The sequence below is a fragment of the Populus euphratica genome, unplaced genomic scaffold (genome assembly GCF_000495115.2).
Source record: "Populus euphratica unplaced genomic scaffold, PopEup_1.0 scaffold49.1, whole genome shotgun sequence".
Lineage (NCBI taxonomy): Eukaryota > Viridiplantae > Streptophyta > Magnoliopsida > Malpighiales > Salicaceae > Populus > Populus euphratica.
In genome coordinates, this window is record NW_011499875.1 from 1,296,905 (window position 1) to 1,324,231 (window position 27,327).

The 27,327-nt window shown below is 32.4% G+C and overlaps 4 protein-coding genes across 5 annotated transcripts in view; 3 read left to right on the forward strand and 1 right to left on the reverse strand.

Annotated features, from left to right (window-relative positions):
- LOC105128271 (transferases, transferring acyl groups) overlaps positions 1–2,946 on the forward strand; it is an 8,213-nt gene extending 5,267 nt beyond the window's left edge. For both annotated transcript variants that reach the window (XM_011029866.1, XM_011029867.1), the window contains exons 10-16: positions 556–682; positions 762–866; positions 1,684–1,813; positions 1,922–1,973; positions 2,063–2,107; positions 2,468–2,566; positions 2,682–2,946. In XM_011029866.1, the coding sequence (XP_011028168.1) occupies positions 556–682; positions 762–866; positions 1,684–1,813; positions 1,922–1,973; positions 2,063–2,107; positions 2,468–2,566; positions 2,682–2,834 (711 nt within the window). In that variant the 3' untranslated portion in view covers positions 2,835–2,946. The remainder of the gene's footprint in view (positions 1–555; positions 683–761; positions 867–1,683; positions 1,814–1,921; positions 1,974–2,062; positions 2,108–2,467; positions 2,567–2,681) is intronic.
- Positions 2,947–5,217: 2,271 nt separating this feature from the next.
- LOC105128272 (transcription factor bHLH71) lies at positions 5,218–7,985 on the forward strand. The gene is made up of 3 exons (XM_011029868.1): positions 5,218–5,942; positions 6,596–7,015; positions 7,540–7,985. Exons 1-3 carry the CDS (start codon positions 5,547–5,549, stop codon positions 7,633–7,635), a joined length of 912 nt encoding a protein of 303 aa, XP_011028170.1. The 5' UTR covers positions 5,218–5,546; the 3' UTR covers positions 7,636–7,985.
- A 3,218-nt stretch (positions 7,986–11,203) lies between these two features.
- On the reverse strand, positions 11,204–13,010 carry LOC105128273 (E3 ubiquitin-protein ligase Os04g0590900-like). The gene is made up of 2 exons (XM_011029869.1): positions 12,765–13,010; positions 11,204–12,632 (listed from the first exon to the last, which is right to left on the reverse strand). Exon 2 carries the CDS (start codon positions 12,464–12,466, stop codon positions 11,360–11,362), a length of 1,107 nt encoding a protein of 368 aa, XP_011028171.1. The 5' UTR covers positions 12,467–12,632; positions 12,765–13,010; the 3' UTR covers positions 11,204–11,359.
- Positions 13,011–18,776: 5,766 nt separating this feature from the next.
- Positions 18,777–20,567, forward strand: LOC105128274 (protein TORNADO 2). The gene is made up of 2 exons (XM_011029870.1): positions 18,777–19,489; positions 20,110–20,567. The coding sequence occupies exons 1-2, from the start codon at positions 18,992–18,994 to the stop codon at positions 20,419–20,421; spliced, it is 810 nt and encodes a 269-aa protein (XP_011028172.1). The 5' UTR covers positions 18,777–18,991; the 3' UTR covers positions 20,422–20,567.
- The last annotated feature ends 6,760 nt before the right edge of the window (positions 20,568–27,327 follow it).

Here is a 27,327-nt window from a genome sequence, read left to right on the forward strand (position 1 = left end):
GGTGGAGGCATGGTCTCCTCACAAGTATTCTATGTGTTGGCCCTGCTTTGATATGTCTTATCTTTGAAAAAAATGATGAATTGGTCTCAACTTGAACAAGCTTACCATGTTACATTTTTAAACCTTTCATTTATCAACTAATCCATTGTACAAAATTGTGTAATTCCTTCCTGGATCGTAGATATATTGGAGATCTAGTTGACTTCTATTTGAATGGTGACAAGTTTCTATGCCCTGACCTTTCCCTTATTCACTAGAAGGGAACAATAGATCAAAGCTAGTTGTTATGTGTGTTTCAATGCTGCTTCAATTCTCATTAAACACTGGTGAAATCAGTGTTGCTAAACCTTTAATTATAGGTGTGGGTTCATGTAGAATGTCCTTGCTGAAATATAGAATTTTTAGTACAGTTAAGCAGTAACAAAGCTTTGTTCTCTTTTTCACATAATACGATATTGCATGTCATGCTTTATATTGCTTTTCAAAAGATTCATGTCTTGTCATTTTATTATTGTTATTATAAGAAATATGTCTTATTTATTTATTTTCATGCAGGTTCATACAGGGGAATATGGAGTACACTGGAATTTCTTTTTCACTCTAGCAGCTGTATCAATCCTTACATCCCTAATTAACATCCCGCCGCAATATTCAGGAATTTTTGGTGTAGCAATTCTTATTGGTATAATTTTTTCCTGGATATGCATTAATTGGGTTCACTTAAGATTTTTTTGTTAGCCTTGTTAACTTTGATTCTTCAGGTTTTCAATATTGGTTGAGTCATGGATTAAATATGCACCTCCTTTCTGATGAAAGGGGTACAGATATCTTGAGCAAAAATAAGGAGGGGATATTTAGTATACTAGGTAAGGATAATATCATCTGAACTGATCATTTAATGATTTATGGTATTTAAAGTAATGTTTGTAGCAGAAGAGTAATATTCTTTAATTTGTATTTATGCTATCCAGTTCTTCTCTAATGCATAATTTTCTCTATTGAGCTTTATGATGTAGTTAATAACTGTTCATTTTAGGGATGATAAGCTGCATTTACAACTCCGATTATGCCTCTTAATTCTTCCACGAGTTTTGATCTTGTCAGCACCAACTCAAATCTTTTTACTTTTAAACCATTAGAAAATACCCCCTATATGCATCAAAAATTCAATCCGCGCCCCATATTTTGATTTTGGTCAGCTGCATCCAGAATTGCTTAAATTTGGGTTGCTCCACCCCCCATACTGATAACATGCCTTCAATTCTAAAATAAATCAACTGATAAATGATGTTATAAAGAGAGGAAAATGGTATGGTAAGTTGAATTCACATTTCTTGCATGTGATCTTAAATTGGAATTATCTTCAATTGGTGTATCTTGGCACATTTTTGAAATTCTGGGTCCAATTGACCAAAACTAAGATAGGTTGTGAATAGCCTTTTTGATATGAACATAGGGGCTAAAAGGAGAGGGAGGGGGGGCTACTGAGAACTTAGTCTTACCTCTGATCTGTTGTTTATGAAAAATCCATACTACTCAAGTACGATAATTGATGAAGTTGTTGTATCATAAAAAGACTAAAAGATAGTTTATTATCTACCAATCAGCATCTGCTTTTAGTGTAGTTTTATTGTTGCTATTTCTGATTAGAGTTTTCAAATGTTAATTTGTTATCATTCTCAGGGTATTGGGGTTTGTACCTTGTTGGTGTCCAATTGGGTTATTATCTTTTCTTTGGAAATCGCCCCGCTAGTGCATTGAGAACCATTAAGTGGGCAAGGGTCCGGGTCTCATTTATTTCTCTGGCGTTTTGGTATGGTCTACTGTGGAAATGTATTTTTTTTATTGTCAGCATACATTTAGATAAAAATTGATTATTCTAAAGTTTCCGACTTATTTCCCTCTGCTGATTGTATTGCAGGTTAGTAACTGTTCTTTTAGACAGGCATGTTGAAAGAGTTTCACGTAGGATGGTAGGATGTAGTGCTCTGTTTGATTACCTAATGAGTGAAATTGTTTTGGTAACTTTGCTGATGAAAACCCGTAAAAACTCATTTTGCAGTGTAATCTGGCTTATGTTACTATGGTATTGGCTCAAAATCTTCAGGTGCTTCCCATATTCTTCCTGTTTTAACTATATTTGAGAATCAATGTGACACTGATTTTATGTAATTGTTAGTTTAGGTTTCGTGATGCAATTTCAAGCGTTTGCAGAAATGTTTTTTTATCTGCCGAAATGTGTTTTTTTTCCTGGTTAATAGAGATATTCATTCGTTTGTTTGTTGTTATCATTTGATGCGGCTCAACAACTTAGTATGCCCCTTCCAAGTCCCTCAACCTCCCAATCCATGGGTTTTTACATTATGTCAATACCGCTTGCCACAAAACCTAAGTTAATCTGTACTACAGTGGTGTTGTTCTTTTCTATTCTCTCGTATACAAGCTGAAAGTTTCTCTTGTTCTTCAGGTTTTAGCGATACTAATGCTTTCTGATTTCACTACTGGAAGTAAAATTTCAGCACTTGAAGAAGCGTTGAACCGGAATCTGCTGGGCTCATTTCTTCTGGTAAACGAAGGATTCTGAACTGCATTTGATGTTCTGAAAAGCTTCCAATTTAATCCTCCCTCCCAGGCGAGCATGCATGAATGATTTGCTGACTTTTCTTGTTCGTACATTGCAGGCAAACTTGCTTACTGGACTGGTAAACTTGTATGTGGATACTCTGTTTACCCCATCACTCTCAGCCCTAGTTATCTTGCTTGCTTATGCGTATTGTTTATCAATCATAACTGGTATTGCTGATTTTTATGGTGTCAAATTGAAATTTTGGTAGAGTGATTTTGGTTTCTGTATAAAAAAAAAAAATTTGGTTGAAGGCCACGGGTTGTTGCAGCCAGACCCCATTCTCATCAAAATTGCAATGCATACTGTCAAGCTCTCTCTCTCTCTCTCTCTCTCTATTGTTTGTGTGTTTTTTTATGCTGTAAGTACATTTGCTAGAATATGGCATTGCCAGCATCACATATTCCATCAAGATAATGGAAACTGATGATGGAGCTAATGGTGTGTGATTTCCCTTCTCTTTTCCATTTTTCTTTTATTTTTCCAATGAACAATTGAAAAAAGTGTTTATTTGTTGAAAAAGAAGACGTGTTTTTCCACTGAAAAGAAAATAAGAAATATATTAAGATTATAACTAAATTAAACCTTAATTTTGAACAGTTATATTAATTAATATCTTTTATTAGTGTCATTCTAATCATAAAATATTTATAATATTTTATTTAAATTAAAAATTATCAAGAAAAAGTTATATTGTCGGCTAGAAAGTTAAATTATATTAAATTTATAATAAAAGTTAAATTCATAACATTAATTAACTATGAAAATATAAAAAAAAAATTTTAATTTTCGACATTGCTAAAAGGTTCTTGTATATAAAAGAAAAAAATTGTATTGTTTTTTTTTATTAGAAAAAAGAGGAGAATTTTGTTAAAAAAAAAACTACATAATTTTTTAAATGTGTTTTTCAAACTCAATGTAAATATAAATCTAAAAATTAAGAAAATTAGTTTTTCAGGTTTTAAATAGAGAAATATTACATTTAAGTATATAATTTAATTATTTATTGTTTCAACTCTGTTTTTTAAGAAAAACAAAGTATGATTATATTTCTAAATAGTTTTTAATTGTTCCCGCGGCAAAGAAGCACCTCATCAACACGCTCGTTTAAGTGGGGACATATTAACGATGTGCATCTCGCCATATTTTTTTCATTTCTGATAGACAAATCATAAAACTTGAACTGTCATGTTGACATAGGACATGACAGTTCTTTCTACACTTCTTTTCTGCATAAAAATGTGGATCCTTACATCTGAATTGTGCATATCATAAACAGCATAAGATGAGAGGAAAAACTTCAAAAACATGACAGCCAATAAGCACCATGAAACAATAAAATATATTAAAAAATATTTTTTATATTTTCAAATTTATTTTTAATATTAACATATTAAAATATAAAAAAATTAAATTTTAATGAAAAATATATTAAACTCACTCCAAAGAAAGCTGAAAGTTAAATTTGGACAATTGCTGGAATACTGCAACTTTGGAAGTTGATGGTCACATGGATTCTCTGCAGAGCCTGTCAGCTTAGACCATGTTACAAGGTCAGACAACCCTAATAAGAGTCCTCGGGTCTATAGGGTGTTTGATATTACTGTAGTTATTTATTGTAGTTGTGATTTGAAAAAATTATTTTATAAAAGTTAATTTTAGTTGAGATTAATTTGAAAAAAGTATATATTTAATTAAAATTAAAATTAAATAAAAAATAATTTAATATATTTAATTAGGATTATTTTACGAGAGAACTGCTAGCCAAAGGCTGAATATCAATTATATCTGTTGGATGTGTATGAGTGGGCTGACTTTGAATGTGAAGAACTTCCCGCCTTCTAATGACCGTACAGAAGCTAGTACATGCTTTATCGTACATCAAGCATCACCTCGAGATGAGGCCACATTAACAGCCAAAAACATTCTCTATTCTAGGAATGTAGATGGTATTAGGATGATGATGCTCAAAGCTATTGCACAATGTACACTAAGACTTCAGCAATCACACCCTTATAACTCAAGATGAGGGAACGAATTGTTTGAAGGCTTTGGGAAATTTGAATGACAAGATGCACGTATGTAGCAACCGAGCTTGCTCGAGTATTGACGATTTATAACAAGCTGCTAATCACCCTGTTGTGTGTGCCGCCCATGGAGGTTAGTGCTTTAATACCATTTTAACTGCAACATCGTCAAGGCGTGATATGTTCACACACATATAGCAGTAGTCATTATCACATATCTAGCCACTAGCTGGCCATTGCAATTGGTCACGCGCATGACGAACGGCCCAGATAACAGAGATTATCATTTTGCAAGCTAGAAATAAACGTTGACTGGAATGTGTATGGTATGCTATGGGTTGTGAAGCACACAAGTTAAAACGCTTATATTGGGTCTAAAATAATCTCCCCCTTAACATGAGAGAATCTACTGGACGTAAGTCAGTCAATATTTACTGCAAAATCCAACTCAGAATTGAATGTGAGAGTAGGTTTTAATTACACAGCTGCTTGTGTTGTCTGTATGCATATTTCTATGTAGATTCCCCCCCCAACTCCTTCCTCTCTTCCCTCTCCTATGCAGAAACTTTGCCAGCAGTGTTGATAGCACCTATGAGTATTGGGAAGGTTACTGGAACAAGGATGAAAAAGAGAGCTCCTCTCCTTGTTTTTTGTCCCTTCCCATCTCACGTGCACCATATCCTTCTCTTTCTCTATATTACCCTCTCAGCATAAATTCACCTCTAAAAAGATCCAACAATTTACCCCTTTCTCAGTGTACAAAACACATACTATATGCTGCTATATAAAAGCTATAAGAATAAGTGGTGGCTGTCATTGGAATGCAACACTGTGATATTGCTTAAGTTGCATTTAGAGAGGTGAAGGTAGTTAGTTTAGCTAGCAGTTAAAGGGAAATGGCACTACAAGCACTATCTTCTAATGAGTTCTTGAACTTCATACTCTATGACAGTATCTCTGCTACCCCATGTAGCAGCCATGCCTCGCTAGAGACAACAAGTTTATTGTTAGAGAATTTGATACCTCAAGACCATGGTATTTCTGTAAATAGCTCTTCCCTAATGACTGGACAGATATGCTCGATGGGACGAGAAGCCGTCAATAGGAGGCATAATTTATTAGCTGTGCAAGGAAAGAAGAAAAGAAGGAGAAAGCCAAGAGTTTGTAAGAACAGGGAAGATGCTGAGACACAAAGGATGACACACATTGCTGTTGAGAGGAATAGGAGAAAACTGATGAATGAGCATCTTGCCGTTTTGAGATCTCTCATGCCTGAATCTTATGTTCAAAGGGTTTGTTTCTAATTGTTTCCTGCAACTACCACCTATCTGTTCTCTTGCTCCTTTTCTATAATGGCATGCATATACAATAATTAATTAGTGATCATTCATGAAGAAGTTGTTCTGATTATTGTTTTTGCCAACTTTTAATTAGTAGAAATTTGGTAACTCTCCTAGACCTTAGTGGAAAGTTGGCACATGAATATCTATGGATAACTTGGAGTCTATGGATATCTCATATTCAAGCATATACATTAAAAAAAAAAAAACACTTGCAATTGTTAATTAGGTGAATTTTAGTTTAGATGTCTGTTAATTTTAGGAAAATTTGGATTTTGTTTTTTGAAAATTTGAGAATTGTCGGATGAAAGAGACCGTAAAGCAGCACTCAGAACCCAGTCACATGTATCTGAAAATACTGTCTCCACCACTTCATTTTGCTCCTTTTTTTTTTTTCTTTCATAATTCTTTTATTTTCACTTGAGAAAAAGCAATATCATAGAGACTCTAGAGCAAGTGTTCATCCGTGGTGCTGCTGGTGATTAATCTGGATTTATTTGATATGCAAGGTTAAAATTTTAATTATCTGAGTAAATTATATAATTTTCCTTGCTACCTGCATGCGTGTACTCACCACGTTTGTTAAAATTTTTCTTAAAGTGCAGGGTGACCAGGCTTCTATAGTGGGTGGTGCCATTGAGTTCGTGAAGGAGTTGGAGCACCTTCTACAATCCCTTGAAGCTAAGAAGCTCAAACTAAAGCAAGGATTAACAGGACCTAATTACAGCACTGAAAATGCCACTACAACCTCAGAGTTTCCACCGCCACCCTTTTCCCAATTTTTTGTGTGTCCTCAGTACACTTGGTCTCAAATTCCTAGCAATTTTACGTCAAAGACTGCGGCATCCATAGCCGATATTGAGGCTACTTTGATTGAAACTCATGCAAATCTACGAATTCTTTCAAGAAGAAGCCCTACACAACTTTCAAAGTTAGTTTCTGGATTTCACATGCTTTACCTCACTGTCCTCCACATCAATGTGACCACCATGGACCCATTGGTTCTCTACTCAATCAGTGCCAAGGTATGTACAGTCAAAATAACTTGTGCCATATATTGTTTGCACAATTTTGCGCATTTAAGTCTTTCTTCACTTTATTTCTGGGCCCTTGCATAAAAGAATAAGAAAATTTGAATCCTACTAATATATTCTTTTGTCCCTTTGGGTGCCATCTCTATCAGTATATAGCATTTTTATTCAAAGGAGATTTTATATCATGTTGAGAAAAATGCAGTCACTTCCATTGATTAAATATTATTGAATAAATATTATTGAACATGTTACATTGATCATTGATGGGTCGTGTATTTCATTCTGTAAGCATGAACTATAGCAAATGACCCCACAGTAATGAGATTGATGGCGAGGAAATCTGTAGCCATTTCATAAGCAATGGTCTTCAATTATTGTCGTATGGGGTAGAATGGGCAGGTTGAGGATACTTTCAAGTATTTTCGGGGTTTCCTAAGTTTAGAAATGCATGTCTCTTTGCCTGTTCTACCAAAATGAATCAGTTCTCGAATAAATTTGGAACATTATTAATGCAGCTCGAAGAAGGATGCCAACTTACATCAGTAGATGACTTAGCAGGAGCAGTCCACCACATGCTTAGAATAATTGAGCAAGAAGCTGCCCTATGTTGATCAAGTCATCATCTATCCAAAATGCCCATTGATTTGGAACAAAATCACCATAATGCCACCCACTTTTCCCTACTGCAACGAAGTTTCTGGTCTTCTTTCTTCGGTCTTTCAAAGTGTTTGTAGTGTAGTTGTGTTTGGTTCCTCCTGGACATAACTGTTGACCTGTAATTTTTCAGTTGTAATAATGGTGTTTTCAAACAGAAATGAAATGGGACGATGGGGGCTACAATGGGATTTGGGCAGCCTGGCTATGATGGTAAGGACCTGGCATGCGAAGGTATCTGTTTCAGAGAGTACTGAAAATTAATTGTGAATTATATGGATAAGAGTGCATTGTCTTCCCTTAACCTTTTTGGTTCTTTGTACAACTTCTTTCTTCTAACCTGATTCTCTGATTTGCATGTGAGATCTCAATCTATACCTGATTGGCTAGGGTACTTAATTCTTCCATTGGATTGCGCTAGATTAGCGTAATTTGCATGGCCTTTACCTTTTACCAAGAACAGAAAAACACAAGATTTTTTGAATGTCTGACAATATCAAGTAATTATGAGGCCTATTTGTGACCTCTCCAACAATGCCTTTTAGAAAACCATGCACTACAGGATCGGTTAAGCTAGATATATAGAGGTTTCATCTTGCTGCCTTCCTTTTATCTTCTTATCATGAATTGACATGAGCTTGTGATTCTCATTAACTAATCCTCTACTTATATCTTCTTATCATGAATTGCCATGATCTTGTGATTCTCATTAATTAATCCTCTACTTGTACTTGGGTGGTCGAATGACCCGCTTCAATGTTAGCGGGAAAAGAAAAGATTATTATCCTCTCGAGTGCCCTCAATGAAACATAATATGATAACAGCAAAAAAATGTTTAATGGTTGGCTCTCTAGAGATTACTAATAATTAATAATTATTTATAGGCGTGAATGCCGCCTTACTATGTGAGCAAAATCATGCAAGAGGACGAAAATTTTACGCATTCATGGGGTAACATCGCAAAGATAGCCCTTTTGTTCAAGAGCAACGGTTCTCTTTAATTATGAAGTTGCTAGAGATGGAACTGTCAAGCAGGACAGCATAAATTACATAATTACGCTAATATTCATAATGAACTTAATCTTGCAAATGGTGATCCCAGATCAAAGTCATCATAGAAATTTTTTATTAAATCCATAAATAATTAGATGCTTCATCATGTAAATAAGCCCTTAATAACTAATTAAGAACGTTATCACCACAAACGCGCGCAAACCACATCCATTTTTGGGTCTCTGGCTTTTTGTTTCTTCGTGAAAAGAATGGAAGGTTGACATTGCACAAGGTGGTGGTGGGTCTGGGAAAAGGTGATGAGTTTTTGTAGTTCAGACCTGAAAGTAAAAAGTTTTTGTGGGATCGATGCATTTTACCTTATTCATTGATTCTTAGCTCCCATTTTTGTTCTTTGCGGAGGATAAATCTGAATTCTAATTAAAACACATGTCTTCTAGTGTAGCAAGACAGAGACATGGCTGACCCTAACGTATGATTCATAGAGAAAAGAGAAAGATGGGATCTTATCACTTAGGCACCGTCACGTACGTGGTCCAATTTTATGCCCTGTGTAATCTTCATGAATCGCATGACTCTTTACTAGATAGCTGATAAGTTCTTGAGATTTATAGCAGGAGTTTGCCCTAATATGGATAGCATTTAATTGGTTTTGCTAATTCTTGCATTACCTTCGGCTTTCTAGCAGCTCTAGCTAGTTTCAACAAATATTACCCTTGAAGTTGATAGTTTTATTCTGTAAATATACCATTTTGTTTTGTTTGTTTCTTGTATATTTGTTTTCCTATTCCCTAGCTCGTTAATTATGATATTTATATATATTCTAAATTTATTTACAAAATTACTTAATATTCCAATCAAAGCAAACCAATCACTAACACCATACTTGATTAGAAAATCTCTGATATTCTATCAAAACATTATATTAATTTAAAAATTTTAAGATGGTAGATAAGTCTAACAAATACTTTTATATTATTTTTTGATAAATCTAAATATAATTATCGGACTCAAACCTAAAATATAAATTATAAATAAATGGGGCATCCACTCATAAGTCAATTAATTTTTTTTAACGAAAAACTATAAAAAAAACTATAACAAGGTTATTCTCTCTCTCTCTCTCACGCACATGTATAAGCAATACGTTGACCCTATTAAATTTATATGAAATTGGGTTAGATGGGTCTACTGAATTGATCCTTTTAAACTTAACACAAGTTAGGCTGCAAGCCGACTCATTATATGGGCCCTGTTAGATAACACTGATCTAAAAGGGGAAGAAAGAACTCATGTTCTAACTAATATAAGGCCCACACCGCCGCAGCTTTTCCAATTTTCATATTCAGTAATAGAAAGAAAACTCCATCGACAGTAAAGCCCTTGAGACAGATTACAGTACAGCCCATTAATATAGGACCTAATGAGCCCATTGGGCTCCCAATAACTAAAATAAACCAGTTGCGGTTTTCGGTGATAGACATACCATCTCATTCCCAGTGACCCAGTTGCGGTTTCCCCTTCCCCCCCTTTTTTTTTTTTTTTTTCCGTCTATCCTTTTTTTCCCACTTGAATTTTAAATTCATGACACTAAACGTTAAGGGGAAAAAAAAAAAAAAAACCCTTTAAACGTACACGAGTAATTAAATATTAAAATCATGATCCAGGGCTCACAAATTTTTTGGAGCCTTTTGTTTATCACAATTATAGTAGAGGGATAACATACTCCAACCCCAAACTCCTCCTCCCAAATCTCACTTCGAAATCTAGTTTCATTGTTCTAATTCTGAGGTTTATGCAATAGGCACATGGAACCAAGACCAGAGGGAAAACAAAGTTGGCTTCCTTTGTTCTAAGGCATGGCATTTTATTTTGATCCTTTGTCAAAATATTCCACACTGCTAAGCTGATTCACTAGTTTCATGTGAAACTGTTCAATTGTTTTTTGACCTCTGCAGCCACCCTTCGTCAACACTATAATTAAAGGCGCCGAGGTAATAATTTCTAGCGGGCCTTGATCCGCTGAGGCCAGCCTCTCATCTCTATCTTCTCTTCTTTCACCATCATTTACAGAATTGGGAGAGCAAAATGCCACGGCATTTTATTTTTTCTTTCCAGGCTAATGTTAGTCTATCTACATCAAGATCTTACATATAAAGATGGTTAGTGTTTCAGTTAATTTGGCTATGTTGAGAGAACTTGAGAAAATCATGGTAAAGATAACCATCTTTTTTCAAGACTTGAGGTGGAGTTCATAGATTTCGGGTGCGCAAGTGGAGATTTTTGGAAGTACTGATGTTCTGAGCATGAGTTTATGAACAAATTTCTTTTGAATTAATGGATTTAAAGCTTATGCATTATTTCTATTAATTTATCTAAATACAATGATCTAGTTGATACTGCTTGCCGATATCTCAATGGCAGATTTAGCATAATTGAGCTTCGAGCAACGAGTTAAAAACAGGAAAAAATGGGAACTGGTTGCATCGTAGCTGTTAGCAAACTAATGAACCATAGAGAACAAACAAGATTTGCAAGACATATAGATATGTCCCTCGTCAATTTTATACATTGGAACACAATTCTCACGCTTACAGTACTTTATCATAACATTGATTGATGGAAAATATAACCATCAATTGAAAAAAAAAAAAAAAACAGAGTTTCTGTTTAAACAAGACTTGTGGTGTCACGCATTCTTCCATGCCTGGTGAGAAAGAATCTTCCACTTGAAAATGATCTCTTCATGGTAACAGGATTGAGTACACAATGCAAGACTCTTCTGCTGCTGCTAGACACGCATTTGCTGATTTCTGCTGAATGTTTCGATGATCCAACATCTGCCGTGCAGTCTTCTACTGGAACAACTTCATCCTGATTCATTCGAATAATTTCAGCGATGGAGGTGTGGCTTTGACATGGATGATCCATTGAAAATGATCTCCTTATGCGTTGATTTCTATCAATATCTCGCATCTCAATTATGATATCTCTCTCTTCCAAGTTCCCCGAATCACTAAACACTCGTGACGGAGTCTTTGGAGCCCCTGCAAGATTCTGTGTCGCTTGTTCATCTCTAGCAACCCTTTCTGTGTCTTGTGTAACAGACACATTGTCATTAGCTCGTTGGCTTTCTTGCAAAGATTCATTGCCTTGAGGCGTATCTGTCACTGGAGGAGGCAATTGAGGCAGGGAAGCACTAAAGAAGACTATGTTGGCACGACATAGTGGGCAATTCGAGTGAGAGCGAAGCCATGTATCAATGCAAGGGACATGGAAAGCATGGCTACACTTTGGCAAAAGCCTTACGCTCTCATCTTCTTGAAACTCACTGAGACAAACTGAGCAATCTGTCCCTTCAATCAAACCATCTCCCTTTCTGTACTTGCATACTGTGATGGACCTTATAAGAGCTTCATCTACGCCGGTTGTTGCAGCATGCCATGGCTCGTGGAGAGATGAGTTGTGATCGTCCTCAAATTCCTCATTTTGTCCATGATTTTGGTCCCTTCTCCTTGCCGAATCATCGTTTCCACAATATTTAGATATGATGGTATAGTAACATACTAGAAGGAAAGCACTGGCCAGTATGCCTATAATGGCAATGACAAGAGGAGAAAAAATTGGACTCGAATCGTCATCAGGGAACTCAAAGGGAGGCGGAGGAGGGGAGATGATGTAACACCATTGCGGGCAGTATAAGCTACAAAATCCTTGAGAGCAGTCTTTAATGTTCACGTGTGGAATCCATGTTTGGGGGGCGTCTAGAGATGCCATGGCAAGCTTTACAAACTATATGACTCTAAAATATTAGCATTTCTGACATGATGCATACATTCTACCACCCAGTATTATGCTAGAAATGCGAGAAGAAAATCATTTGGACCATATTTGTGTTGGACCGTTAAGCAAAAGAGCCTGAAAAAAAAAATGTTCTTCGCAACTTGGTGGAAGAAAAAGTGAAACAATAAAATTTTGGTAAGAATTGGTTTGAAAATAATTTCATAAAACCAATGATATTGATTTGCTGCGAAAAGAAGAAGAAGAAGAAGATGAAAGATAGAAGAGAGATTACCTTAGAAGTGTATTTGGAAAGGATGGCTGGAGTGTTTCTTATTAATGATGATGAGATGCACATGAGCAAGATATTATGAACTGATGTTGTATTATCTAGGTTAGAAGAAGACAGAACAGCAAGAACAGAGAGAGTTCAAGAGATTAAAATTTCGGATACCACAGAAGAGGGAGGTTGGAAAATAGGGGAAAGATGCTATCAAGATAAGAAAAGGTAAGAATGTTGATGGGAATTCTTTCTTTTTCTCATCTTTTTCTTGTTCATCCCCTTTTCTTTTCTTTGGTACCACCTTTTTTTTTTTTTTTCTCTTTGGGAGATAATGGTTTGTTGACTAAGGGGGTGGAATTGGTTGGAGAATTCATTAAAGTAATCAATGCTTTTACTATTGTTCAAAACTGGTGCAGTTGGGGTGAGTGTGTAGCATGGGAACTCCTTTCCCCCATTAATCACTTGCATGTATGTCTACGTCTGTCCAAAGTAGATATCAGTAGCCAACAATTCTCCTAGATTTTCCATTACCACCATCGCAAGTGCAGTCCGCCGTCATCAAATCTTTTTCCCTCCTGGCAGGCAGGCAGCTACGCCGAAAGAGGCCACAAAGAATTTCTCAGGGTGGAGGTTGTGGGATACTGTGATCACTGTAATCCTCTTGAATTTTCCTATTATTTAATTTTCCCAATATTTGTTCAAGTGTTGTTGGCAGGCTTTCTAATCTCTATTGCGTGGTATGGAAAGAGGGAAAGGGGCCACAGTACAGGAAAGAAAAGAAGAATACTTGATGGGAGACAGACATAATTATTCAACTCACTCTAAGGTTCCATTTTCTACACTCAGTGCATCGAAGCACCGCTTTGTGGACCTAAGCAAATGGTCTTTAGATTCCACTGCAGATATTGAGCATATATTTTCCCATTTTAATTAAAATTAGCATCGTTTTCTTTTATCGTTCAACGGAGGTGACTAAGCCTTTCAGCAATAGTGGGGCTAAGATATCAACACGACATAATTTAGCTAATGGTTCCTGCTGAGACTTTGAGACAGTCATTAAAAAAAGAAAAAGAAAAAAGGTCCTAGGTCCAAAGTATGAGAGCATATGTAATACAGCTAAACATTTGGTTGTGCGAGATTTATGTAAAAATATATTTATTATCAATAAGCATATTATTTATTTTTAATATTTATTTATGTTTGATAACAAAAAAATTCTTATAATAAAAATATTTAACAAATAAAATTATAAATTAATTATAATTATGAAATTTTTATTATACTAAAGCATTGTTATTAAATATTCTTAATTAATATTTTAAAAAAACTGGATGTTAATTAGAGTTATTTAAACCAATATATATTATGTTTTATATTTTTAATAAAAAAAAATAATAATTATATTAAGAAATTAGTTATAAATAAATTAAATCAAATAAGTTATAACTAGAGTTATGAAGTTTTTTTTGGAAATAAAATATTATGTCTTATATAGATTATACAATGTTTTAATATGACAAGATGAAAATACACCTTAAAACACAAAAAAAAAAGTTAAATTACTTAAACTTAACAAAAAAAATGCCTAGAAATCACTTTAAAATAATATAAAATCCATTTATTTATTTATGTATTTATTTATTTTGTCAACAATTAAGTTTCATTGAAGAATATAGCCTGATATAGATAGCTTACTCATGTTTGTTTATTAAAAAATAATTTTTTTAAGTAAATTATTTTTTGATATTTAGTAATGTCATAAGAAATAAGTTAGAAAATTTTTTTCAGTATTTGACTAAATCATGAAAAATAACCTATTAATATTTTTTTTCAAGTTTATTAAAAAAACGAGGATCAAATCTTACAAATAAAAAAGTTAAAGGATGAAATTAAAAAAAATATATTTTTTTAAATTATTTAAAATAAAATAAATAATAATTAAAATAATAAAAACCAAATCTAATAAATAAAAAAAATAAAAGATGATAAAATTAAAAAAATTACAATTTCACAAATTATTTCAAATAAAAAAATAGCAATAAGAAGACTACAGATCAAATATGATAGAGAAAAAATTCAATTAAAAAATAACAAGAGAAGAGCAAATAACAATAAAAAAAATAAAAATCAAGGTTTATACAAAAATAAAATTTAAAAAATTATAAGAAATGAAATAAAAAAAAATAAAAAAAATACATAACAATCAAAAAATTTAAAATAAAATTTAAAATAATCAATAAATAATAAGATATTTATGAAGCTTCTACAGTTTTCCACTCAAAATTAAAAAAATATTTTTTTAAAAAAAATAAAATAAAGTATATAGCAATTAAAAAATTAAAAATCATATTTAAATATTTTCTTTCCAAAAAAAAAATTTAAAAACCAAGTAAAATTTTATATTGACTATGAAATATTTTTTATTAACTGATTTTTTTAATAATAAATAAAAATATTTAAAAATATATTTTTTTAAAATCACCTATCATCAAACAAAACAAACAAGCCTTGAATGTCACTGAAGAGTCAGCGCGAGAATACAGGAAAGACTACGCTACTAAGATATGTAATTGCATGAGCGCAGTTTTCAGTGAACAGAACAAACTTAAAAGCGGCATGTGTGTGAGTACCGAGTACCAAGAACTATGTTTCCTTCTCAACAAGCAACCACCTCTTGGCCTTGTGGACCTTTTCACTTCTTTTCATTTTCACTTTATCAAGTGCTCTACTTTCCCTTCTCCAAAGTCACCCATTTCCACACCCTTAGTGACCTTGTAATAACCTTATACGTGCACACACACACACACACACGCTAATATTAGATTATTAATCCATCATAGCGACTTGCTGGTTTCTATAAAGTCCCAGAAACACACATCTCAACTCCCCATGATGCCCATGGCAATTAGAAACAAGCAAGGTATCTCGACACAAACGGGACTTCAGCAATCATGTGTTCGATTTTTAATCACAGATCTATGCTATTTGAAAATGAAGCCACCTCCTTCACTTTCCTCAACGTTTGCCGGGTCATCAAGCAACCAACAAAAAACACCTGTTGATGCTGACTAGGATCAAGATGGCATTGAATCTCTCTAACCAGCAAGAACCACCCATCTTTTGAGAGGGAGAGAGAGCATATGATCCTTCAGGAAGATCATGTCGTTTTCAATGCCATGTGGTCGCAAGAGTTCATAAATAATCGGAGGGATTCGACACAATCAGGATAGATAATATGCAACAATGGAAAGAATAATATATAGGATACAATCAACTTAGAGAATCCTATCTGAAAAACATAAACTATGTATATTCGATATGACTACACGAAACTAGGGCAAAACTAGCTAAAAATTATGCATTTATGAGGGTATAGTGCTCGCTGATAATGAGATAGAAATCTTAAGTAAACATAAATAATAATAATAATTTGAAGTAACCGAAATTTAAAAAAAAAATACTTTTAAAATACAAATATAAACAGGATATAAACTTAATGGACAACTTCCTCTCCATCTCCAAAGCCACACCGACTCTATAACTTTGATGGCTTGTCTTTTATACTAATTCATGCTACTAAAAGACAGGATTATCTTGACCAATGTAGTCTTACACGAAGTTCCAAACTGACTTCATATCTAAACATCCTATGATACCCTCAAGCAAACAGCTAGAAGAAAGATACCTCAACAATTCTTGATTCTATCTCTCATTCAGTCTTTTTAATTATGAGACACAACAAAAGGCAACAGTACCCCCTTTTTCTTTCTTCAGTCTGCCCTGATCATCAAGTGAAAAACAAAAATTAGCTACCAACAACATCAAGATAAGCTCGAACCTCTACTGTGTAAAGTCCATCTTCAGATGGAGCATGAGATTCCAATCAACTTAACAGAGAAGAAAATAACTACTTAATTTCATATCATAATATTGAAATCAAAGTATAAGCAGCATCGGAAGGATACAGATGATCATAATAGATTTCAAACCATAATAAGAATGACTTCAGCCATTTGCAAGTTTTATTGGAGTGCTAATTCAGTCATAATGACGGCACAAGTAGACAAAACAAGGTAGTCATAATGACAGTAATCTCAAGTTCCAGTCCAGTCAGAATCAATCACAGCAAGTTAGCAGCAAAGAACAGCACAGATTAAAGCAAATGTATGACACCTACGGGGACCCATGACAAAACTCCAAGTAGCAAGGAATTATCTGAATGCCAAAACACTTACTTCATCAAGTGTCGATTGTTGAAACAGCTTTTACCAGTCTATCAATTGAATCTATTCTCCTTTTCCTTCTTCTTATAAAAAATTAACTTGGGACCTATGCTAATCACACCGCAACCTCTTAAAATTAGATAAGGGATTGATTAAAATTAGAACATTTATTGTAATATCATATAGAAAATTTATCTTCAACGATTATAGATACTAGAAGATGAAATTCTTTATTGTTCCACTCATTCGGTATTGAAGACAAGACACAAGTCAACATTCCTATGAAACAGGGCACTTACAAGAACCTTGAAAGAGGCAACACTGCAACTGCAAGTTACCCCCTAGAACGGAATTTTAGAAGCCAATAAAATCTCATCGTAAGCCTTGCTAGCTACAAGCACATAAGAGATATGAAGATTTTGAATCAATATATTGCGGTTTAATCATTTATTTTTCAATCCAACCTTTTTGGAATACTTGTTTATCAGCACCTAAATAATTTAATTAGCGGATGCAAGGAACATGCCAAAAATCAAGTATGCAGATTTTAAACACAGGCTTCAAAAATAAATTTCTTAAAAGGCTTTCTTTTCTTTCAATTTGTTCCCCAATTAATCTTCATCATTGAAGGGGAGAATTCCATAACGACATTATACCTATCCTCTGGATTTTACATCTAAAGGATGGCTAACATAATAGGGGAGGCCTTCATCCATAATTTCCCATCCCTGGGTAAAATTGAGATTGAGTAACCAATGTCGCTGGTACAAAGTGAAAGAAATTTAAAAAAAAAAGAAAAAAGAAAAGGAAAAGGAAGTTAAATGCGGTCGCAGCACCTAAAGTCATGTTCCAGCAAAGAAACTTGGAAAAACGCTGCATAAAAAAAAGGTGGAAAAGAACTTCGATTATGTAATCATAAATTTAAAATGTCGTGTGTTTGTACATTTTTAAGGCTGTACTGGCAGGAAATTATTATATTATTTTATAGATAATTGTGAAAGGTATTTTTATATATATATTTGTTTAGAAGCATAAATAAATATCTTGAAATATTAAACATCAGAAGAACAAAATTAAAAATAATATAAAAAGAATATAAATATAATAAAAAATGATAAATGTAAAGAATACAAATCAACATCTGATAAGTTATATTTTCAAAATAGTATTATTATTATTTTTATTTATCATAATATAATAACAATGTAAGAAATGAACATTAAAAAAACATTATCATATTAATAAGTCTAAACTGACCTTAGAACTTATAAGAAAAGGCAATTCTAACGAGTAATTATATAGTATTTTATAAAAAAATAAAAAATATATCATATGAATTATACTATAGTATTATTTTAATAAAATATTTAATATTATAAAATTAAGATAATCTCGTAAAAAATTATAAAATTTAATTTTTAATTAATTCAATGCTAAATAATAATATTAAAAAAATAATTAAATAAAATGACAAAATAAATTTTAAGTTAACCAAAATTATTCAGTTAAATTTATAATATGATGATAAGGTTATAATAACTTTATAGATAATTAATCAAAATAAATTATAAATTTAATATTAAAAAAAACTAGGTTACAAAAAAAGATTTTTTAAAAAGCAAGACTCTGTTCTAGGAATCAATTTCGCTAGTAAGGAGGTAAAAAGTAAGATCGCCTCTTCTTTTAATTTTTGTTAATTAATAATTTTTCATGATTTGTTCTGCTTTCTTTCTTTTCTTCCCTCGCTTATACACGGTATCCCTTTCCGAAAAGTTTAGCATAGCTAAAAAAAATGGACATTTTAAAAATTATCGTAGCTTGCCTTAGTAGCTTGGATGGATCCAAAGAAAGGAACTAAAAACAGGCGGGCCATATGACTTAAAGCAGATCCTGTAGTAGCTGTTTTCAACATCTGTCACTGGTACTCCACATTTTCTTTTGTCCTGATCATTATCTGAGTCCAGGAAGAAACCACATCCAAAGCAAAATCACCACGGAGAATCCTCTGGCGCTAAAATGGCACTAAGCAATAATGTTATTGGTGCTATCAACTTTGTCGCCATGCTTCTCTCCATCCCAGTCATAGGTGCTGGGATTTGGCTAGCAACGGAACCAGACAACTCTTGTGTCAAGATTCTACAATGGCCTGTCATTATCTTGGGACTGCTGATCCTGAAAGTAGCTCTTGCAGGCTTTGTAGGAGGTTTCTGGAGAATCCCTTGGCTCCTTATCTTTTATCTCATTGCCATGCTCATCCTTATAATATTGCTCGCATGTCTAACGGTTTTTATCTACATGGTGACTGTTAGGGGCTCAGGCCACCTTGCACCAAGTAGAGCCTACTTGGAATATCGTCTTGATGATTTTTCAGGTTGGCTTCGCCGAAGGGTTCATAGTTCATATAAGTGGGATCGGATAAGAGGTTGCCTTAGCTCCTCTAATACGTGTTCTGAGTTGAACCAGAGTTATCACATGGCTCAAGATTTCTTCAATGCTCATATTAGCCCCTTACAGGTTATTAAAGTTATTTTCTTGCTTAGATTATCTATTTTTTATCATGTACCAAACGATTTAGAAGAAACTACGATGGCTTTCAAACATGCATCCGAATCTTTCTATGGGGTGCAGGCAACTTCCTACTTTCTTAGGGAAATCGAAGAAGAATAAGAAGAAGAAATTAAAACCCAGTTATAATAAATGGAAATGATCCTTTATCTTTTTTGTTTTTCTAGATAGTCATTGTTTTTGTTACCAAAAACATACATTATTTTTCTTAGCCTCTGCCTAGAATTATTAGGAGATATCATCTTCTTCGAATATATATATATATATATATATATATATATATATAAAAAACAAAACATAATTTTTTTAATATATATATATATATAAAAAAAAAAAACGTAACATAATTTTGTTTTTGGTGAAAGCTTAATAATGAAGTAAGTTTTATACTTTTTTAAAGAGTATTTCTTAATATTTAGCTTTTGTTTCGATGACCCTGGCATAGGAATAACTTTTATCCACAGCTAGCGATAATTTCTAATGAAGAAAAGAATAATAAAGCCGATTATATTCTCATCGATCATGTGATTATCTTCAACTTATGCCTTTTTCTTTTTTATCCTTGACAGTCAGGCTGCTGTAAGCCCCCGACCGAATGTGGGTATACATTCGTGAACCCAACATATTGGATCAGTCCAATAAACATTGCTGCAGATATGGACTGCCTGAAATGGAACAACGACCAAAATCAACTTTGCTACAATTGCGATTCATGCAAGGCCGGATTATTGGCTAATTTGAAAAGGGAATGGAGAAGGGCAGACATCATACTGCTCATTACTCTTATTGCCTTGATATGCGTATACTTGATTGGTTGTTGTGCCTTTAGGAATGCCAAAACAGAAGACTTATTTCGCAGATACAAACAAGGTTATACATAAGACCTAATTTATCAGAGAACAACGTTGTAATGCTTGCATTGTAAGGCGGTTAATGTGTTGTGGGAATATTGGTCTGTTTCTTTTGCTGATTCTATTTCTATATACGAGTTTCCTGTAAGAAGATGATTTTATTTAGAGTTTTTTTAGGAACGCGCTGCCTCCTGTTTTTATAAGTTTTGAATTTTTTTTTGTTTAAATTTATTTTTTATATATATTTAAATGATTTAAATGTAATTGTATCTAAAATAAATTATATAAATGAATTTACAACTAAAAAAAAATCAGCCTTTCACGATATCAACCATGCTTTTAATTTACTGATTAGAGCGCGCGTTCCTTTGGACTGGGGCTGATATGATTCGATTTTAGTGAATAAAATCCAGGGGAAGATGTTAATAGCAACAAGCAATTTGTCGTGGCCACCAAAAGTTGATTCCCTTTTCAATTGCCAATTACATGGTGGTATTATCGGTATTGTATAGGTTTTTATAATTGTGATTAAAAAAATAAATTTTAAACAAATATTTTTAATTGTGATTTTTAAAGATACATGCTTGTTAAAACTGTTGTAAAATAAATCTTTCTATGAAAAATATGTTTTTATAAATAAAAAATATATTATTTTATTTTTTATAAAATTAAAATTTAAAACACAATGTGAATATAAGGATTAATTAAATAATTTTTTTTTTAAAAAAAAAAAACAGAAACTATCACGACAGCACAGGGCATAGAAATTCCAATACGGTGACGGATTCAGGGTTTCTGTCCCAGCAGCCTTGTTCCATAGTCAGCTGGAGTTCGACAAAAAACCTCAATATATAGGTGTTGACTTTATTGATAAATTATGAAGGGATCATATGGCTGGCTAGGTTCTTGGTTCGAGCCACAAACCTCTGGAGCATGACGCTTCCATCTAACACAGTCCAAGATTACAAACTGACTTGTGTTTATATTTCTTTTTCTCTTTTTTCAATTACAATGGCTTTGGATAACAGTAATCTCTCTCATATAGCGGCACTACCAAGGTCTTTGATCGACAGTATCTGAAAAACTTGTTAATAATATGTATTATTGTTCAAAATCCAAATAAAATGGTGAGTGCAGGCAGTTTTTAAACAAATTTGAGGATAAAAATTATCTTTTGTTATTAAGAATTAGGTTCATTCTTTTTTATTACATTATATTCTTCTAATTTCTCTTTTACATTTTTTTTTTCATTTGTAATTTAATGGAGTAGTAAGGGATGGTGGTTTTGTCGGTGATAGTAATTTGATTTAATCAGGTCTAGAGCTTTTGATGATTGTTGTATTCTTGATGATCATCATAATGAATTAATATTAGTAAGATTTATTTGAATATAATAAAGCATGATTTAGGTAAATTAATAAGTTAAAAAATCATGTTGCTGACTCTAATTGTCATTAATAATTAATAATACTGCTTTATTTAGAAGATTAATTATTTCAGGAAAAACAAAGTTTTATATAGTTTTAGTTTCATATGACATATTTGTTGACACAATTTCAGTCATAAATTTCTGCCAAAATTTTGGAACTTAAATTCATTTCAAAATTTAAAATTTAAATTCCCTTGAAAAAATATAATTTGTGACTTTAATTGAAAATTTAAATTCCCTAAAAAAATCCAATTTGCGACGGATTCAGTCACGAATTTTTCTTTTTTAAAAAAGTAATTTTATGATTGAAATCGGTCACAAAATTAAATTGTGACGTGCTTTTTGCAACCATCACAAAATAATTTGTGTCCAATTTTGAGCTTTTCTATGAAAAAAATTGGTAGAAAACCAATTATTTTGGCAGCTATACTTCCTTAAAAACTATTGTAATAGTAGATTAGTGCTTCTTTTTATCATAATAAAATTAAAGTCCTTTTAGAAGAATTCAAATCTATTTTAATATAAACAATACTAGCGTGCACAAAATTGAAAAATATGAACAACAAAACTTATGACACATGGTCAAAGTAATTTTGTGTTTCCTTAAAAAAAAGGAAACTGAAAAATATGAACCATGAAAATACTGCATTTGTAATTCTTATGCCCTATTTGTTTCGTAAAGTGATTTCCTAGAATTAATTTTCAATTTTTTCTCATATGTCATTTTTTTTAAATTCTAGAAAAATATTTTATTTTTATTTTGAGTGATCATGCATACTTTCTAGAAGTTATTAAAAAACTAAAAAAATATATCTTGTTATTTGTTGATTATATCAAATTGATCATCCGTATTTTTGTTGCTATATATTTTATATTTTATTTTATTTTTAATTTTATCCCTTAAAATTTAATTTAATTTAATTTAATTTTTATATCAAATTAAATTAGTATTCTGTTGATTTTTATTTTTATTTATCTTATTCTTTTCTTAATTAATTTTTTTATGTATTGGATTTAGCCTCTATTTTTTTAAAATAATTTATGAAATTAATTTTTTTTTAATTTAATTATCTTTTAAAAATTTTATCTGTTAGGTTTGGTTCTTATTATTTTAATTGCTATTTATTTTTTAAAATAATTTATAAAATTTAATTGTTTTAATTTTCATCCTCCTTTAACTTTTTTTTATATGTTAGATTTAGTCTTTATTCTTTTAATGCTACTTGTTTTATTTAAAATAACTTATAAGATTTAAATTTTTTTCAATTTCATCTTTTAACTTTTCTATCTAATAGTTTTTTTCTTTATTTTTTTAATAAACTTAAAAAAATAAAAGTAAAAAAGTTAATTTTCATAGTAAAAATCTAGAAAGTATCTTTTACTTTATTTTTCATATTATAGACAAGTATTAAAAAATAATTCTTTTTTATTTTTCATAAAAATCACATTTAAAAAAGAAATTACTTTCTTACAAGTAAGTGGGGTTAGTTTAATATATTACTAATAAACATATCAATATTTTTTACATAAATATTTTCTTATTTCAAATTTGCAGAACTAATGATTAAAAAGTTGAAGAGGGTCCGATGAAAATGCAAATTATTCGTCCTGATAAAAGGAGTCGAGACTGTTGTCCCTCTTCTTTCTTTTTTCAACGGTCACACCAAAAGCCGTGATGAGCCCATCATGGAATGTTGATGCAGTTCTGGGAGCAACCGGCCAACAGTTCATATACTGCATAATATGACGAAGTAAAATTAAACTTGATCCGTACACCCATATTAATCTAAAAAAAAAATTAAACTTGGCCCTACTTTTCATATACAACTTCCATTCCATACAAGCACACATTGTGTTAAGGAAGTTCTCAAATGATCAAGTTCTTTTGTGATAAGAAGGAGGAATACAGGAAATCTTACCAAGCTAACAACCTGGAAGGTAATTGCATAGTATTTTCCGAGGTTAATAAAAGGAAGCAATCCATTCAGTTTGGTAACAAAATGACAGATAGATACATATATTCTTCTTCTTCTTTTGGTCGAAAAAAGGGTGTACAAATAAGCTGAAAATGGCAGATACAGATATACAAACATAACGAATCATCCCAAGCATAAAACACCTGCGTTTGATCCATTTTTCTTCTCTCCATCCATGGAAACATTCTGTTCTCCAAACCCAATATTCAAAACCGTCGAGACCGGCTCAATTAACCTTGTTCATCCCTTTGGGCTATCTACATGTTGTCCCGGGCAGCTTGCAAATATGGGTTTTGCGTTTTGGTTGGTTTATCCTGCGTGGTTTTCCTTATCTTCGTCACTTATGAGAACGCAAGACACGGACCCCATACGGTGCGTCTTTCCGTCCACTTGTCTTCCTTAACCTTCAAAGAGTTGAAACTTGGTACCTCTCGAAAATTGGACACCGTATGGAACACCAGCATCGCTGTTTTTGCTAAGAATCCTGAACCCTGGGCTAGCTTTAATCCAACCAGAGGTTCATTTGCTTTCGTTAAATACGGTGGTGTTGGTATTTCATGCGGCGAATTAGTGGAGGATGGGGAGGAATTACCCATGGGTGTTGGAGATGTGTCAACACTGCAATTTAAAAGCAAACCTTGTGATTTCCCGAATCAAATAGATGATGATGGATTGGGGGCTAGGTTAAGAAGTGATTTAGATCGCAAGGAGGTGAGACTCAGTTTAAGTTTGAAAATACGTTCTAGTTTTAAGAGTAGGGTGTGGAGTTGGGTCAGCGTTCTTGTTATTTCTTTTTGTGATAATTTGCTCATTCAATTTGATGCAGCACAACGCCAGTGGTTGTTTAAGGGAAATGGATCTACGGCTTGTATAGTTCAAACCCCACTTGTTATCCAATGATTTTGCTGTTTCGTTTACTCTGTCTGACAAAGAAAGCTTGTAGCTAGTTAATTAATTGCTTGCTTCCCCTTTCTTTTACGTAATTAAATGTCTAATCTTATAGGAATAATCTATGTATATGTATGCATGCCAATATATATATATATATATATATATATGGCTCCATTCCATTGCTAGGGCTGTTTACTTTTCCTTGTTAGTCCATTAATTCTTCTTCTTTTTTTAACGTTTTTGCTCCCCTATGGAATACAGCATCGTGATTTTTCTTTCTTTTCCCAGAAATGTGGTGATGATACGGTAATGAATAATGAATAATTCGAATATGAAGTGATTTAACATCTTATGCTACGCTAACTTGGCCCCAGCAAAAAGAAATTGGAGTCAATGGTCTCCGGAGAATGTATTTGCCGGAGCATATAAACTCTTTTGCGTTCCGGTGGCTGTGGGTCTTCTGTGAATTCATTTAGGGTGGAAGATTCAGCAAGAATTAATTGAGCATGCCAGAAAGGAGGCTGCTCTGTTACCTAGAATGGGCCTGCTGCAGTAATTTGCGTGGATCACCGAGTCCTTCAATAGGCTTAAAAGCCCCACAAGGACTAAGAATATTACTGTGTTTTTACTTGGTTGGTTCCACAAAGGGCCCAAAAGCTCGTAACAAAGAAACTAAACTCTGGAAACTGGGATTACAGTAGTAAAAGTTATTTTTTAAAATATTTTCATTGAAAATATATTAAAATATTTTTTATTTTTAAAATTTTATTTTTAACATCAACATATTAAAATGATTCAAAATCACCAAAAAAAATTAAAATAAAAAATTATATATTTTAAAAACATAGTTAGATTACACTTACAAATACACTGCTCCCACAATAAATACTCCCACAAGAGTTTCAACAGCCCGGGAAGGTGTCTTGGTAAGTCCGCATTACCATAGCCCACCAGAATGCCCATTAATTAGACTCTACGTGACTACCTGCCTTGCCTCATTGAAGACTCTCACTGTGTTGGTAATCTAGCCTAGTTAGTGGTAAATTGTCTTGGCTTGCTCGTATACCACCTAACCTCGCCTAAGTAACATGATTGAAATGATTAAAAAATAATGCATTTTTTATTTATTTAAGAAAGAGTACTGTTTCGAGGTTAGAAGTGGAGTTATTGAGGATGCTGCAATCATGTTAGCTAATCCCACAATTGATGTACAACTAGAGCACAGTATCAGATTAGTTTCCGCTGCCCTCTGAAACTGGAGGTCAAATTTCGAGAACCTGACTTCCCCGTCAGAGACAGACGCAGCCGTACAGGCTTTGTATTTCAATGCACAACCTAGGAAATTTCCTCGGAGGCCTTCATGCATAAAGCAAATTCCTGAATGAAGAAGGCAATATTCCGGACCATTTCATTTCGACTTCTTCTCACAATGATAAGTCAACAAATACAGGGGACCATAACTGCTAACAGGTAACTTGCAGTTCAAGGCTTTTTAAACAGAGAAAATTCAACTTCTATAATTAGATACAAGCATCAGCTAAAAAAATAAAATAATAATAAACTATTTTGGTTCCCTGTTTGACCTATCTTTTGAGGGCCTGAATAATAAATATATTAATTTATATCATAACGAAGATGAGACATGAAAAGAAAAATTATTCAATGCTCTAGAGCTCAATTGAGTGCTCCTTTTATATGTGGATTTTACCCATTTAAGTAGCTCTTATAAGATGATAATCATAGTAATATGAACATGAAATTAACAACCAAATTGCTAAATCTACATTGCCATATGTATTATGAAAGTTAGTGTATGAATATATATATAAGTTTGGTTTTGTTAGTTTTAAAACCAATACTTCACTTCTTATTTTATCGACGGAAGATATTCACTATTAGAATTTCACATTTTATTAACGGAATAATCTATTGATATTTTGATGTAATAATCTATGTATAATTTTTTTGTCTATTTAATCATATGTTTCATTTACACACAAAATATGTTCACATAGATTACATTAATTTTGTGTGTTACAAGGTTTGCTAAAGGAGAGTTTGTTAACTTTATTACTTCATGGATAAGATTGTTAATATAGTTATCAAATCCAATCCGAAAGTTGACCCGACTAAGAAGTCAAGTCCTGGGTTTTATGAATCAATCAGGAAAAATTTTAAAAATATATATTTAAAATTTTAATATTTATATGAAAAAATCCATTGAATATAAGATATATATGTTGTAAATAATAAAATTTGAAAGAATATTTAAAAAAAATTATTCCATATTGAAAAAATATCATGTTATGCTTTTAAGTTGAAGTATTTAAACTAAAATTTTTTTTTTTATCTCACATTGAATAAACATGATTTTTTTTAAAACATAAAATATATATATTAAAGGGTTTCAAATCCCATATTGAAAAAATATTATGTTAACCTTTTAAGTTAAAGTATTTAAACCAAAAAGTTTTTTTATCTCATATTAAAAAAATATAACTCTTTTCTTGTGAACATAAAATATATACATTAAAGGATTTCAAATTTCACATTGAAAAGATAATATAGCATTCTTTTAAGTTGAAATATTTAAATTAAAAAAAATTTTATCCCACATTGAAAAAGTAGCTTTTTTCTTAA